Source organism: Caloenas nicobarica, chromosome 1 (assembly GCF_036013445.1).
Source record: "Caloenas nicobarica isolate bCalNic1 chromosome 1, bCalNic1.hap1, whole genome shotgun sequence".
NCBI lineage: Eukaryota > Metazoa > Chordata > Aves > Columbiformes > Columbidae > Caloenas > Caloenas nicobarica.
Genome location: NC_088245.1, coordinates 84665807 through 84680234, shown reverse-complemented (window position 1 = coordinate 84680234; position 14428 = coordinate 84665807). Strand labels below are relative to the sequence as shown.

General features: G+C 41.7%; 1 protein-coding gene across 1 annotated transcript in view; it reads right to left on the bottom strand.

Moving 5' to 3' along the window:
* Window positions 1-1123: 1123 nt before the first annotated feature.
* The window catches only part of LOC135987752 (ovostatin-like), a 32487-nt gene continuing 19182 nt past the window's right edge, over window positions 1124-14428 (bottom strand). Inside the window, exons 22-36 of the mRNA XM_065632894.1 lie at window positions 14291-14412; window positions 13533-13584; window positions 13152-13235; window positions 12084-12260; window positions 11691-11772; window positions 10648-10804; window positions 10115-10189; window positions 8613-8778; window positions 7776-7996; window positions 7126-7341; window positions 6861-6985; window positions 6574-6664; window positions 3917-3988; window positions 2580-2682; window positions 1124-1602 (exon numbers count right to left, since the gene is read on the bottom strand). Of these exons, the coding sequence (XP_065488966.1) occupies window positions 1550-1602; window positions 2580-2682; window positions 3917-3988; window positions 6574-6664; window positions 6861-6985; window positions 7126-7341; window positions 7776-7996; window positions 8613-8778; window positions 10115-10189; window positions 10648-10804; window positions 11691-11772; window positions 12084-12260; window positions 13152-13235; window positions 13533-13584; window positions 14291-14412 (1796 nt within the window). The 3' untranslated portion in view covers window positions 1124-1549. The remainder of the gene's footprint in view (window positions 1603-2579; window positions 2683-3916; window positions 3989-6573; window positions 6665-6860; window positions 6986-7125; window positions 7342-7775; window positions 7997-8612; window positions 8779-10114; window positions 10190-10647; window positions 10805-11690; window positions 11773-12083; window positions 12261-13151; window positions 13236-13532; window positions 13585-14290; window positions 14413-14428) is intronic.

Sequence of the window (14428 nt, the reverse complement as noted above, 5' to 3'; positions counted from 1 at the left end):
TTCCAAATTTCTTTTGCATCTTCCTGGGATTACTTTGAGCCTGTGGATCTGTGTCGTGGCTGCCCCTTAGCACCAAGGTTCCCGCCCTGCTCAGTGCAGTAGGATTAGTTTCACCTGAGCCACCTCTGGGCAAGCCTGACACCCTGCTGAACAGTGCTCTCCAGGTGCACAAAGGGTTGCTCCTCTCCTACCACCTCCTGTGCTATTGGGTGGTCTGCCTCATAGCAGGCATGTTCCTGTTGAGTAAAGTGTTTGTAGGAATCAAAATCTGCTTTGGGAAGCCCGTTTTCATGATAAATAAGCTAGTCTCTTCCAAGACTATGACTAGGCTTATGTCTAACATCCCAACTAAAGAAACAGCAGCTCAGTCATATGCTTCAATTGGCAGATGTCTGCTCAGCTTGTTATGGATATGTGGTTGGTTTCTGTGTCCTTCTACCAGCATGATCTGGTCAGGATGAAGGTCATGTCAGTTCACTGCAGCCTGTGAGGAACAGTAGCCCCAGTGTGTGGCTGTCTGCGGTACCTGTTCAATAAATGCAGAAAGCACAACAGGAAATTTCTTGTACTTTGCCACCCCATCATAAGACCCCTGTGGCTCTCTTCATTTTTCTCTCCTTCCAAATCTTCTAATTTTTCTCTCTGAAGGGCTCCGTTGGATCCACCATTCCTCCCTAACCACTTTTCAAAGAGTTTCTGTGTTACAGCTTTCTAGTTTCTCCCACCATTCGGCTTTGGGTAGAAAGCTTCTGTCACATAGTTCAGGGCCACAAACCTGTCTGTGCCACAAGATGTCACTGATGTCAGGATGTGATTGTAATTGATGGACCTGTCCATCAATGTCCAAGGTGTGAGTTTTTTAGCTTATGAGACACCTTACAGCACCCAGTTCAATAGGAGTAGAAACTGGGACAAATAGCATTGCCAGTCAGAAGATTTTATTACAAAGAACAGTAAAATATGACATGTTAATTTGAAGAAAAACTTTCTAAATAGAGGCAAAAACTGCATAAAAGTTGTCTTGCTGTGAGTAGAATTCTAACATCTGTAAATGATACAGTTCAATCACTGAAAAAGGTGAGGATCAGAGTAATTTCTTCAGATTCTTCCTTCAGGATAAATGAAAAGACCAAAACAAATAAAATCTACAGATGCAGCAGAAGCAGATTATTCTCCTAATCTTGGATTTCTTAGGAGGCCAAAAATACATGTTTCAGAAGTTTACCTTTATACAAAGCTCCCACTGGAATATATGTCATGAGTTTCCAAAAAGATGGATGGTCAGGGTTAACAATTTCCTAGTATCTCCCTTGTTAGGAAAAGCACTTTATCTGGAGTTCCTGATCCACACTGACCCCAAGCTCTTTTGAAGTGTGTGCCAGAATGGGTCATTCTGATCTACTGCGGTTTGAGATTTGCTTATTCCTCATTCTTCTATGTGCTTTTCATTGCCCTCCCAGAAACTACTAAGTCTCTCATCCTCTTCTTCCTGTGCAAGTGCTTGCCTGATATCTTCTGAGCCATGACCTCTTCTGGCACATATCTGTTTTCAGTTGGAAGATGGGGAACAGGGTGTTTTGTATTCTGCAAGGGCATATTCATCTGGAAAGAAGAAAGGAAGATGACATTTGCATAACAGTGAGAAATCATTCTGACCCTAGTCCACGTGCACCTGCAATTAACACATTATGAAACAGAAAACATTTGATAGATTTTGTGGTAATCTTCCAGCTGTCAGGGCACACCGTTGTAGGGGTCCACAGTCAGATGTCAATGTACTCCTTTGGCCATGCGTGTCAGGACACATCATTGCTGTGACCACGCAGGATGTGGATCAGATGGCAGAACATGCACTCCAGGGTCAATTCTCTGGCTACTGCTGCTCATCTGCTAGGATGCAGTTTACAAAGGTTGTGCCAATCTTGCGAAAAGCATGGGGGAACCTAAGCCACTGTTTTGATAACATGAATTCCACAACGGGGTAATGTCTGATACGATTTTAGTTCCTTGAGGCTAGATCAAGAAAGGTGGCCAAGGACTTAATTTTCTTGTTAGATGCTTAAACTCCTGTTGGGTTCAATTTCTACTTAAGTATTTAAATTCCCCTAAGGATCCGTTCTTTGACTGCAGCCTACTATGGCAATATAAAGCAAAAATATGAGATAAGCCAGAGCAGGGAAGTCAGGAACATTGCTGCCTTTGAGTTATTGATTTTAACCATCACGTTCAAACCATAGAAAGCAAAACCACACTTTTATCTCCATGTAGTTTGCAAGAAAGCAGCTCCTGACATATAAGTTTCTAATCTGCTTTATGTTGAAATGAAGCAAGAAATGAAAGGACAGGGGGACAAAAAGAGTCTATGCTACTGCAAACCCTTTAGTCTAGTAATATAAAGCAGTAGAGTTGCTAGCTGGCTCTCCACTTGTCTCTCCTGAAGAACAAAGGCACCAAATGAAGAAAGTGAAGGCAAGCTGGTGCAAAGAGAGCAAGGGAAAATCCGGTGTCTGCAACTTGTAAATGCTGAGATAAATACTTCAATTTTACAGGGTTTTCTCCAGCCTACTGAGGTCACCTACCTGTTTCGTAGTAATCATATATATGTACCGGCACTGGTTTGATATCTGAGACAGGCAGACTTTGCTCCACACTGAAGGAGAAGCTGATTTCCTTCTGGGAGACCTGGAAATGGTAAGACGAGAAAATGCATCATACCTACCCCTGAGGCTATGGCTGAATCCACGCATTTCTGGGTCAGACTGAGTGAAAAACTGCTCTTCTACAATTCTCTCCAAATTGTAAACTTGATGTCAAATCAGATAATTGTTTAAAAGCTGTTGCTAAATATGTTTTGTTGCTAAAATTGTGTGCTCTTTTCCTTCTTCTTTTTCATATTTCCATTGCCAATTACCCCAACAATTCCCCGGTTAATGTGGCTTTCAGCACATCAGCATTCACCCTTTGACCGAAAGTTGCTGTTAGTTTCTTTCCTTGCCTTTTTCCCAGTTAAAATCACCTTCAGCATCCCTATGAATCTTCTCCCCACTTTTCTCTCTTCAATCACATTGAATTCAAGATCCTCATCCTCCCCTGTTGTTGTGTTCCTCATTCCACACTCTTTCAGCCAAATGTTCCAAACTCTCCTCCTTGCTCATCTTCCTCAGCTTCAAGCTTTCCCCCGCATGCCTGGCACTGTGCCCCTGCTTTCTTCTCCCTTTGTCCTTGTTTTTATCTTGCTGATCTCTACAGGAATGGAGCCATGGACAGTGGCTCTGCAGAACTTTCTGCATCACTGGTGCCCTGCTGGGTAAACTTTTCACATCTCTGTTTCAGGTTCTCTGTGAATTCAGAATGCTGACTCCAGTCTTCCTTATTAGATCCTTGGAGACCAACTAATAAAAATTAGTGTTTGAGAGGTAGATATTATTACTCTTTATTTTTGCTTCCTCTCTCCTTCCTGTCTTGGTATTTTAAGATCCCTTGTGTTCTGATTTTCATTTCTTCTCTCTCTTTCCCTTTATTAATGTCATTGATGTGGGAGGGCTGTTTTTTCATGCAGAAACCTCTCTAAAAGGGAGAGGATGATACTGACTCCCTCCTCTCAGATCAAATGATGAGAAGCATCACTTAGGGGCTGAAGAATACTATGTAGACTGGGAACTTTTGCAATATGGAATGCAACTTAGCTGTGTTTGTGAAATGCTATTTAATCATATAGCATCTTCACAAAAAGGAACAACAAATGCATCTCTCTTCACTGTAGACTAAAACTACTGTATATATTTGATGTTGGATTGAGTGAAGTCCCTTTCCATCTCTAAGACGTGTATTGCTAATCTGCTATTAATGAGATTATTCTTTTATCTGTTGTAAACTTTCGATTTAATAAAACCAAAAAGAAGCCTCCCAAACTTACCTTCTGAAGGTAGAAGAAGATGTGGTTGTTCTTGGTGTCTATACGATCCACAACGGAATTCTGGTACTGGAGCTTCAAATAAGGCAATTGATAGCAATGTTAACATAAGAGACTTGGCAAGGAGACTTAGAAACAGCTGTTCCACAGCGATAGATGTTTAAAGTGGCTGCCATGCTCTTCTTGTGCCACCCTGACATCTCGTGGCCAAAATAAGAAATATAAGTTGAGTATTTTCCTAACATGACGAGTGGAAACCAATCACAATGAAAAACAGTTTTACTACTCAGCTTTGCTGTGTGTGAGTTTTATAATGAATTTAAGAGTGCTTTCATTTCAATGAGAATTCACTATTACATGACCATTTCTGCAGCTCAAGTTGACTTGCTCTCTAATGCATTGTATATTTTAAAAACTGAAAGTTTAAAAAAGTTTTAGAAAAGCACATGAGCAAAATTATCTTACTGTAAAAGTATGCAAAAAAAAATATTCCAAAAGTTATAAACCTGCTATTTTTTCCCATATATAGAATGAGGAGTACATATAAGTACAGAAAGTATATATAAAGTACAGGAGCAGGATGTCAAACAGTGTCACATCTCAATGGAAAAAAACTTCCAAAGACAAGTTATGAATTTCATACAGTTCTAATAAAAAAAATAAATTCAGTCCTAAATACTGAGTGGCTATGAAGACACCTAGCTATGAGTAGACTCTACAATGAATTGCATCCTTCTTTTTATGTACCTGAAGATTAAGGCTCACGGCTTCAAGATAATGCATCTGTTGCAGAACCTAAATTGTGCTAGGAACTGAAATAAAATGCTTATCAATGCTCTTCCCAGAATTGTCATCATTGTGACCAAATTTCTGGATAATAAAGGAAGACTGCAATACCCACATTTTCTTTGTTTGTTAAACTATGCTCTAGAGGAAGGAATAACTGTGTCAGAAGGATAACACTGCAAAAAGCCCATTTGAGCAATTTACCTATGGCAGAAGTATTTCTTACATAGATTCTGTTAGGTTGTGTGATTAAAGACTCATCCACACAAACACAAAGGAGCACAGAAGAACAATGTTAGGTGGGAAAACACCAGTAACGTGAGCAGACCCACCAGAGCACTAGGACCCTGCTCTCCCCAGGGCTGCCACAGGGCAGTGACCAGACCCATTGTGGAGGGGTGAGACCCACCAGGTCAATAGCAGAGTATCCCTGGATCACCTCAATGACTTAAGGGGAATGCTGCCTACAGGGACATGGGGCTGAGGATGGGATGCTGGGACCTGAGAAACAGGGTATTTAGCGGGGGGAACTAGAAGTAACAAAGGGAGGGATAAAGTCAGACTGGGAGGAAAAAAAGGGTGGGAAAATGGGAAAAAGTGGGCCAGTTGCACATAAGCATGTTGCTGGTCAGTACACTTGTCTTTCCATGCCTTGCAGCTGGTCACTGCAGTCTCTTCTCTCTTTTTAAACTCTGCTCCTGATTTCTTTCCTGGGTGAGGGCCTCTCTATTTTGTGTGCACCTGTGCGTATGGAGTGCAAGTCATTGGAGAGTGGATCACAGATCACAGGGACTATGTGTCTGGGGTGCCAGCATCTTGAGAGACCAGACTTCAAGCCTTTTGTGTGTGGGTGTGTGTATCAGTGGGTGGTCGCTAGTGAATTTAAAGCTGGGCTAGCTGGTAAGTTAAGTGGCTTGGCAGGCACCTACTGAAGCAGGCGTAAGTCTGGGCCAAATATTGAAGATATCAGAGGATCTGAGTTGTCTACAGGAGAGATCAGAAGACCTGAGCCTGTTACTGGAGGGACCATAAGATCTTGGGAGCAGATACAGATAGAGGTCAGGTCACTGGGCTGGACCAGCTGGCAGAGAATCATTTGTGTGTGCCTAGTGTGTGTATGTGTCTGCATGAGGCAGCTGGGAGACTAGGGGATCCAAGCCCAGCTGCTGAAGAGACTGCATGTCTCAGGCTGGTTACTGGAGGTACATACTACGTGTATGCGTGGGTACTGTGGGGCTCAGATCCAGCCACTGGAGTGGGGCTGTGGCCTCAAGGGTGCATATGTCCAGGTACCAGCAACTGGGTAGAGCAAGGATCCAGGGGCAGCTACAGGGCAGACTGAGTGTCTGAAGTCAGATACCAGAGAGATCCACATGTATGTGCATGTATACATGTGTGCGTGTATGAATACACGTATATTTATTTTTTTTTCCACAAATTTGCTTTCAGTTGGATCAGCCAGAAATGGGAAAAAGGATAATGCCATTTGTCCTATCTCTGCTGTTGTAAGTACTGTCTTTTCTGCCTCTGTTGATCTGTGTGGCCAGCCATGTATATATATTTATATGTACATGTACATATGGTGTACCTGTCTGCCTATTGGGAATACAAGCTCGGCCTTGCTGCTGGCTGGACTTGAGAATATGAAGCTGCAGCAGTCTTATTTCTGCTGAGCAACTGGATTTGGCAACTCCTAACAGATTTGTCTTCAACAGACAAACAGCCACAAGTCTGAGACACAGAGTATGTAACAGAAGGCTACGCCCAGGGACTTTGCAGAATTCCCATGGAGTTCCAATTTGCTAATCAGAGACTATTTTTATCAACTTCCTATGTTTCCAGGGTTTACCATTAACTGTGTTCCCATTCTTTACCTTTTGCAGGGAAGACCTTATAGGAACAAAACCTGAGAGCATCTTCACATCAATAATAGCCATGTTGGAGACATTGCGGTTTCCTGTGTAACTAAAATGAGAAAAGTTCTGTTAGCCTGGTCTACAAATGGAGAGGAGACCAGTGAATTACACTGTCAGCTCCCAATGATCCTATTTGTCTTCCTGCAGCTGCAGAGAAGCAGTTAACTGCTTGTACTTAAATTTACTTCCTTGGATGCTTTACCAAACTGTGAATACAATGGGGTAGGTAAATAAGAGGTAGTTACCTGGTGGAGATGACAAGGTCAAACTTTGGTGGGAAGTTGCTTGTGCAGGATACATTGGCTGGCTGTACAGAGAGAGAAAATCCTGCGACTTTTTTTGGCAAATGGACGTTGTATCTCAGGGTGGTCTAAAAGAGATGGGAAGTGTGGGATGGTCACAAACTGACAGGTTTTTGTGGCTTTTGCATGAGGTATGGAGGGGAATGAGGTATGAAGAACCCTCTGCTTTGTTCTCAGAGGGGTGGTGCTGAGTTTCCAGCTTGCTTACCTGCAGATAGACACAGCCAGTGCCCTTCACTTCCACACTGTAATTCCCTGGAATAGTGGGTAAGGAAGCTTGCTGCAGTAAGAAGCGGTTCTTGTCATTCACCTGGAAAGTCTTACTGGGGAACTCCATGAAGTTGATTTTGACTGTGTTAAGACTTTTTTTAGAGAAGGTGAGGTATCCATACTGGGCTAAAGCTTGGAGAGCAACAACAGTGTCCTGAAAAAAATAATATCATTCCTAATTAGATAGATACCCAGCTGTAAGATGGAGTATGAGATTAGCACAGCTCCTATTTCCCTGATGCTTTGTCAGTGCACATAATTAGAGGGTGACTTTGCAAAGAGCTAAGGAGACAAGATACAAGTTCTGAGGCAATAGATTTGAATTATCCCATAAAACCTGGGATAATGCTCTGTCAATGGTGACTGCTGTCTACTACTAACTTGAAACTCAGGTAAATTCCCATTTCCTAAAACTCAAATATGTATGAAGCTGCCAATGAAGAGCATGATGTGCCCTGACAAGGAGACTTCTGCAAGCACCATTTATCAAATATTATTCAAGCGAATATGCAGTCATACTATCAAGATTCGGCTTGCAGGCTGGACTGCTCCCAGCAGCTTTTTTTTTTTACCACATCCAGTTGTTACCTGGCTGGAGGAGAAACCGCCATACGGGTTCTGTTGTTTGACAAGCCAGTGCACAATGCGAGAAATGTAAGATAAGTCTTCTGGAGTGAGTTTGGTTCTGTTGAGCAAAGCCAGGAGCACATAGCTGGTCATTTCAATCTCAGCAGAAGGGGCACGGGAATAGAAGACAGGAAAATATTCTGCTGGTGGCTTATTTTCTCTCTGCCAATGAATGGAACCACCTGAAAACAGAAAAGTGGGGTGTAAAAAGCATGGAAAAATTACTTGCTGGTTAAGTCATTACAGTATCATGTGGGAGACAGGCATACAATTCCCCCTCTGCCCGTACCCAGAAGTTTTTTTAGTAATCAGTGTTCTGAACTGGATAAGTTGTAGTTGCAGGATGGAAAACAGGAAGGGATGGAAGAAGAATTAATAAAAGGGGGCTGTACAAATCAAAGAGGGGTTGAAGTGGAGGCAGTGCAGCAGAAGGATGCTAAGGCAGTTGTGGATTGGAGTATACAACATAGTCAAGGGAACTGGGTTTGCTCAGCATGTAGAAGAGGAGGTTAATGGAGTAAGTAGGTGCAATCTTCCACTGCCTTGGACTGAGACTTCCAGAGGTCTCTCCCCACCTACAGTATTTCATAATTCTAAGAAAATCAGGTCACAGCTCACTCTTTCTGAAGCCAAAAGAGACAGACAGAGAAGTTAATGGAGATAAACTCAGTGGCGTAGCAGGCATGAAATGGGAAGGGAGTAGCATGAATGAGAAAACTGGACATCAGAACAGCTTACATCATACAACAGGCCATTCCATCAGCTGTATTGTCTGTATCATGGCCGTACTGCACTTACCATCTCTGGTAGCTGTCTTGTCCAGCTTTTCAAGGAAGAATTGGCGTCTTTTCTCTTTGCCAGCTAAGCCATAAGCATAGGCAAAGAGGGCGTGGTTGTACAGGTTGTCGACTCCATTGCCAAATGCAGTCTCCAAACAGTTCATGCCACTCTGAATGATGGGATGCTGGTAATGCAAAACATGGTAGGGTTGTCAGACACTTGGATTTGTGTCTCAGCTTCTCTTTAAGCACTTCCATGACTGCTTAAGCTACCATCACTGATCATGCTAAAAATATACATAATCTATGGCATGTTTAAGGGCCTACAGTATGTATCCTGTAAAAAATGCCCTTCCAGTGGTGTTGTATTCTTTCTGCATTTCTTTAGAGGCAGCATGGCCAGACTAACAGAGCACTGTTGTTTTCCTTACTTGTGAGATGACCTTATGCAGGTGAACCGTTTGTCTGTTGGTTGATTTAGTTCTAAAATGTGGATTGTTTTTACAGAACTATGTAGAGAGTATTGATACCTCATGATGAAGCAGGCTCTCTTAGATGGATGTTATTTCTCACTTGCTAGCTATAGGTATCAGGAAAAATCTTCAGCCCTTTTAGCCTTACAGACTATCTCTGTGAGCTCTAGTTCAGCTCAGACATCACCAGCACACTACTAACCATGTCCTGTCTATGCAGCTTCACTTACAGATGAGACACTAGGTTCTGGAAATTCTTGTGAAGATATTGGGAACTAAATTAACGTTACTGAAGAATTATTTGATTCTGCACAATGTTTTTATACTGCTGGTCTCAGGTACTTAAATGATGACCCATAGCACAGTATCTGAGGGACCTGCAAAACCCAGTATGCCTAGAACATAAGTGTCAAATTTGGAACAATTCTTACCTTTCCCATTTTACAAAGACCAAAATCAGCAAAAAGACGGCGTCTCAAAGATATACAGGAAGTGTATTCCAAGAACAGAACTAGGCTCTCATTCCCCTGTGCTTAGCAAGTATTCCAACAAGCAGCTCATAGTTTCCTTCTATTATTAACACTGACATAGGGAAATGGAAACAGAGCTTGAAACTAAATGCACAGAGAGTTTGTAGGACTGTAGATTCGGATAGCTTGGACTTTGGACTGGGTGAATTCAGAGAAAATTCCAAACTGGACTCTGAATGGAATGGGGAAATTCAGTCTGGATTTTTCACCTACATAGACTACCATTGTTTAACACAACTGGATTCCTAAGGGAATTTTAAATCGCTTTTCAATTAATAACTTCAATTAAGAAATTTTTCAAATTAATCCATAAGAACTGGATACATAAGTGATTTATAAGACTCATCAAATACTTATGGCAACTGTAGAGGTCTGTAAACATTTTTGTATTTCCTCAGCTGCCCCTACTGTCCTACAATCAGTACTTAACACAAAAGAATATAGATGTGCAGACTGTGACTTGTGCACTGACAAATTGCTGAATGGACTAAAAGAGCATAACAGCATCAAATACCTACAGCAGCAGGGTGTCCAGCCTCCAGCAATGCTGCCACAACATAGGCTGTGAGTGAGTATTCACCTTCTTCTCCACCCTGAAGAAAGCAGAAGCAAAGAATAGGTCAGTACAGATGTCCTAGAAAGACACAAATTATGAATTATCTCATAGCTCAGATACCAGTTAGATTTGAGATCAGAAGTAATTTTTGTCTCACTGTGTGCACAGGAATGAGAACAATCAAGTTGACACTGGATAAAGCCAGAATTATTTCACACATTTTCTTTGCTTTTACACATACATAATAAAGCACATGGCTGAATGCATAATGCAGTGATGAAAAATAAAACCTGAGACTTCTGACTCAGAAAGTTCTACTTGTTTCTACTTCACCATCAATAGCAGACAAAAGAATCATGCCCCGCTTGTATATTGGAGACATGAGAGAACAGTATTAGCAAGAGTGTGTGGTGATGAGCTTGTGTCTGGCAGAAATGATCCAAATCAATTCCAATGCCAGGACTGGAAGTTTGGGACTGAACTTGTCTCAGTTACCTTCAAAGCATTGTTGAAATGTGAACCAGCATTTTCAAAGCAGCCATCTGACTTCTGCTTGCTTGCCAGCCAGATCAAAGATTGAGACTGGACATTGTCATCAATGTAGATGTAGCGTCTGGCTTGTGCAAATGACTTGTACACAAAGGCAGTGAGCCTGAAGGTGAACCAGAAATAGAAAGCGGGTATAGTGTGAACAAGACCAAGAAGGCTTACCAAAAACTGGATATGCATAGAAAATGGCCTAAAATGAACTCCAGAATGTCTGAAGTAAAAGAAACAAGTGTTTCATAAGTTTTAAATAAATAAAACAGTTGAAATCCTGATATGAAAAACTAACCAGGAGTTTCTCCATTACTGTGCTGAAACCATTCTTTCAGAGCAGGGGTAAAGTATAGGCACAGCTTGATGACTGATGATAGTAATTTCTAATCTTCATTAATAGAATTATGAAATAAACTAGGTGGGAAGGGACCTCTGGAAGTCTCCAGTCCAACTACCAGCTCAAACTAGGGCCAGCTTCAAAGCTCACTCAGGTTGCTCTGTCTCTTGTCCAATCATGTTGTGAAAATCTCCAATGATAGAGATATCCATATCCTCTCTGGGCATCTGTCTTGGTGCTGCAGCCTTCCCCGGGGAAGATTTTTTTCCTTCTACCCAGCTGAAGTTTTCCCTATTGCAACTTGAGTAAGGACAAACTCTTGCCTTTACTCTGTGCACCCCTGACAAGAGTCTGTCTTTTCTACAGTCCCTATCTAGGTAGTGGAAAGCTTTACCCAGATTCCCCATTAGATTACTCTTCTACATGCTGAACAAACACAGTTCCTTCAGCCTCCCCTCGAACATTATGTACTCCAGGCCCCAATCATCTTATCATTCTTTTGTTGCACTCTCTTCAGTTTATTAATCTCTCCTTCACTAGGGGATCCAAGTTCTTGAGCTATATTCATTTAGTGTACTAAAAATAAGAATCGCTTAATAGTTTGATCATTTTTCAAAGCCTAAGATCCTGCATGAGGGAAACAGAATGTGTCATAACTTACCATACACTCCCTTCCCTATCTCGTGTCCCAAAGGAGCTGTAGGATCCATCCCGGTGTTTATATGATAGCTGTTTTTGGTACCCTGAAAACACAACAGAGAAAACGTATTTTCTAATCACGAAAGGGACTAGTTTTGTTGTTTATTCAACTGAAACGGCAAGAATTTTGGATCTAATATTAAGTAAAGTATGTTTGGTGAATAATGTCAGCCACTGGAAGTCTAGCTGCTTTTGCTCCTGAAAGTATGACATGCTTCTTCAGGGTGCTGTTGTCGTCTACTCCTATGCAGTAAATATGGTGCTAGAATTCAGAGATCAGTGTTCACCACATAGAGCTTTAGATTTCAGTCTAGACAATCACAATATTAGATGGAGGAATCTGAAAGCCTCTCACCTGTGGATAAATATCCAGTACCCCTGAGTCTAATCTCTTCAGTCAGCTGACCAGTTTTATTCAGATAATCCAGGGCATAGATGTTGGGTGTGAACAAGGCCATGTTCTGTTCTCCGCAGCCATAAGGCATATGAAGGAGGTTCTCCATGTTCCTCAGGGCTGTACCCAAAATGTCTCCTGGAGGATGAAAGATATAACGGGTCAGCTCTCTTTAAATATGTTTTTATTACACAGCATTATACATTGCTTTATATCACCTTATTATGAACCCAAGGGGAATAACCAATATAGACTAAATCACAGTAACCAAAGACACAGTTCTAAAAGAAATGTTGAAATGCCCCCATTTTAATGTTTTTTTAAAATTTTTCATTTTAATGCTGGACACCTGGGAGAAACTGAGAATTTGAGAAAAAACAAGCACCAATACTGGCTGGCATAGGTTCTGAGAAACAGCTATGAACCCTTAGAAGGATTAGGGTTCCCTGCTTTTTACAACCTGCTCCCTGTTTTGTGTGTACATGTGAGAATGAGATGTGGAGTATGGTGCTGATGGGCTACAGAGGCTGTATTGTACAGTATCAGCACACCTCACACTGACCCAGGTACACAAAACAATTGTTTAGAAAGCAGTCTGAGTTCAGACCTCAAAAAGCTTTCACTGAAGAGAACTGTCAGTCTTAATAATTACTTGAAGTTCAGCAGAGTTGTTTTGGACCTGAAAGTCTTTTTCTATGGGAACTGATAAACTGACAAATGTTTTTCATTACGCGAAAACATAAATGTGAAATTAAGCAGTCAGCAAAGTTCTGAAGTCTTCTTTCCAAGAAATCAAAATAAATTGAAATAATTTGACTATTTTGTCCTCCTTTGATATGAGAGAATTCTGAACAACTTTTGTCTTTCGTTGCCATTTTGCAAAGTAGGTAACATCTTCTCTAAAGTCAAGGTTGAGTTATCTCCTCAACTTTGCAGTAGCTGTTGCATATGTATACATGGTGGCACTTGGTGCACCACAAGAGAAATGTCATCATTTACTTTTATTTTTAACTTAAGTGCTAAACGTACCGATGACAGAAAAATAAGCTCTGGCTGATCCTTGCACCGTGTTTCCTGGCAGGCTGAGAGAAACTGGTTCTGAAGTCGTTATGCCTGATGAGAAAATGTAACAACAAGAATTGTTAAAATCATCTTTTTTTCTGGAAGTCTTCACTTTGTAAGCATTACTGTAGTGACTGTTAAGATCTGCAATCTGGATAAAGAAGCTTCTGCAGAGACTTGCCCTATGAGTCACAAGTGTCTCTGAAAATCCTGAACTGTAGCCCAGTACCTTTGCCCTGAGACCATCTTTCCTCCCCTGGAAGGGTCTCTGGTTTTGTAGCACAAAACCTACAAGATAGTGAAGCAGGTCCTCCAACTCCCTGGAGTGAACAAATCAACTTGCCTTACCTTTTGTACAGACGAGAGAGCTCTGAGTCAATTCTTTTTTAATACCTTCGGGCTGTTTGATTGCAGGGAAGTGATCAGGAAAAAAAAAAAAAAAAAGAAAAAAAAAAGTGTAGAACATCACCACAAAACCATGAGCAAATTAGCAGTGTAAAACAGTATGCGGACATGGCTATCCAGACAGTGAACCCCTTGTACCCTGTCCTGCCCTGTGTCTGCTAGAATATCTCTTGGTCAATGGCTCCCTCTCTCTTTCACCCAACTCCCTCTCTCTTTTACCCAACACCCTGTCCAGAGAACCTTCCTTCTAACAATGCAGTTATAAAAATAGACATTTCCAGCCTCTGAGAAGGCCTCTGTCCAACTAATCCTAGGTGGGCGCTGCTTTATAATGCCCAAGATAAATAATTTTCCTTTTATATGTGCCCTCCACCCAACTCCTCAGTATTACAGTCACAGGCTAAAGGCATTTACAGATAAGGTATGGAACCTCCCTGCTTCTGGCTACATCTCTACTGACATCCATGGAGTTACAGGCATGTATGCTTGTAGTCCCAGGAAGGAGACAGCAACAGAAGGACAGTGGATGCCACTGATCATCGTGATTTACACTATCATTTTCACATGGAGAAGCCTTCTGCACACAGCTCCATCTGTGTCAGCTGTATTGCCTCCTCACATTAGCTAACTGCTTCTAACCCACAGCTATGGGAATTGCAGTTTCCACAAAGCAGAAAGCACAGACAGATTTCCTACCCTACCTCAACAAGTAGAGTTCGAATCAGGGTGTCCCTGCGAATTGTCTCATTTTCTGAGGATGTGCTGCTCCCAGTACCTATGGTATTCAGTTTGGCCTCAGCAGTAATTGTGAATTTTACTTCACCTGGAAAAGAAAGTTA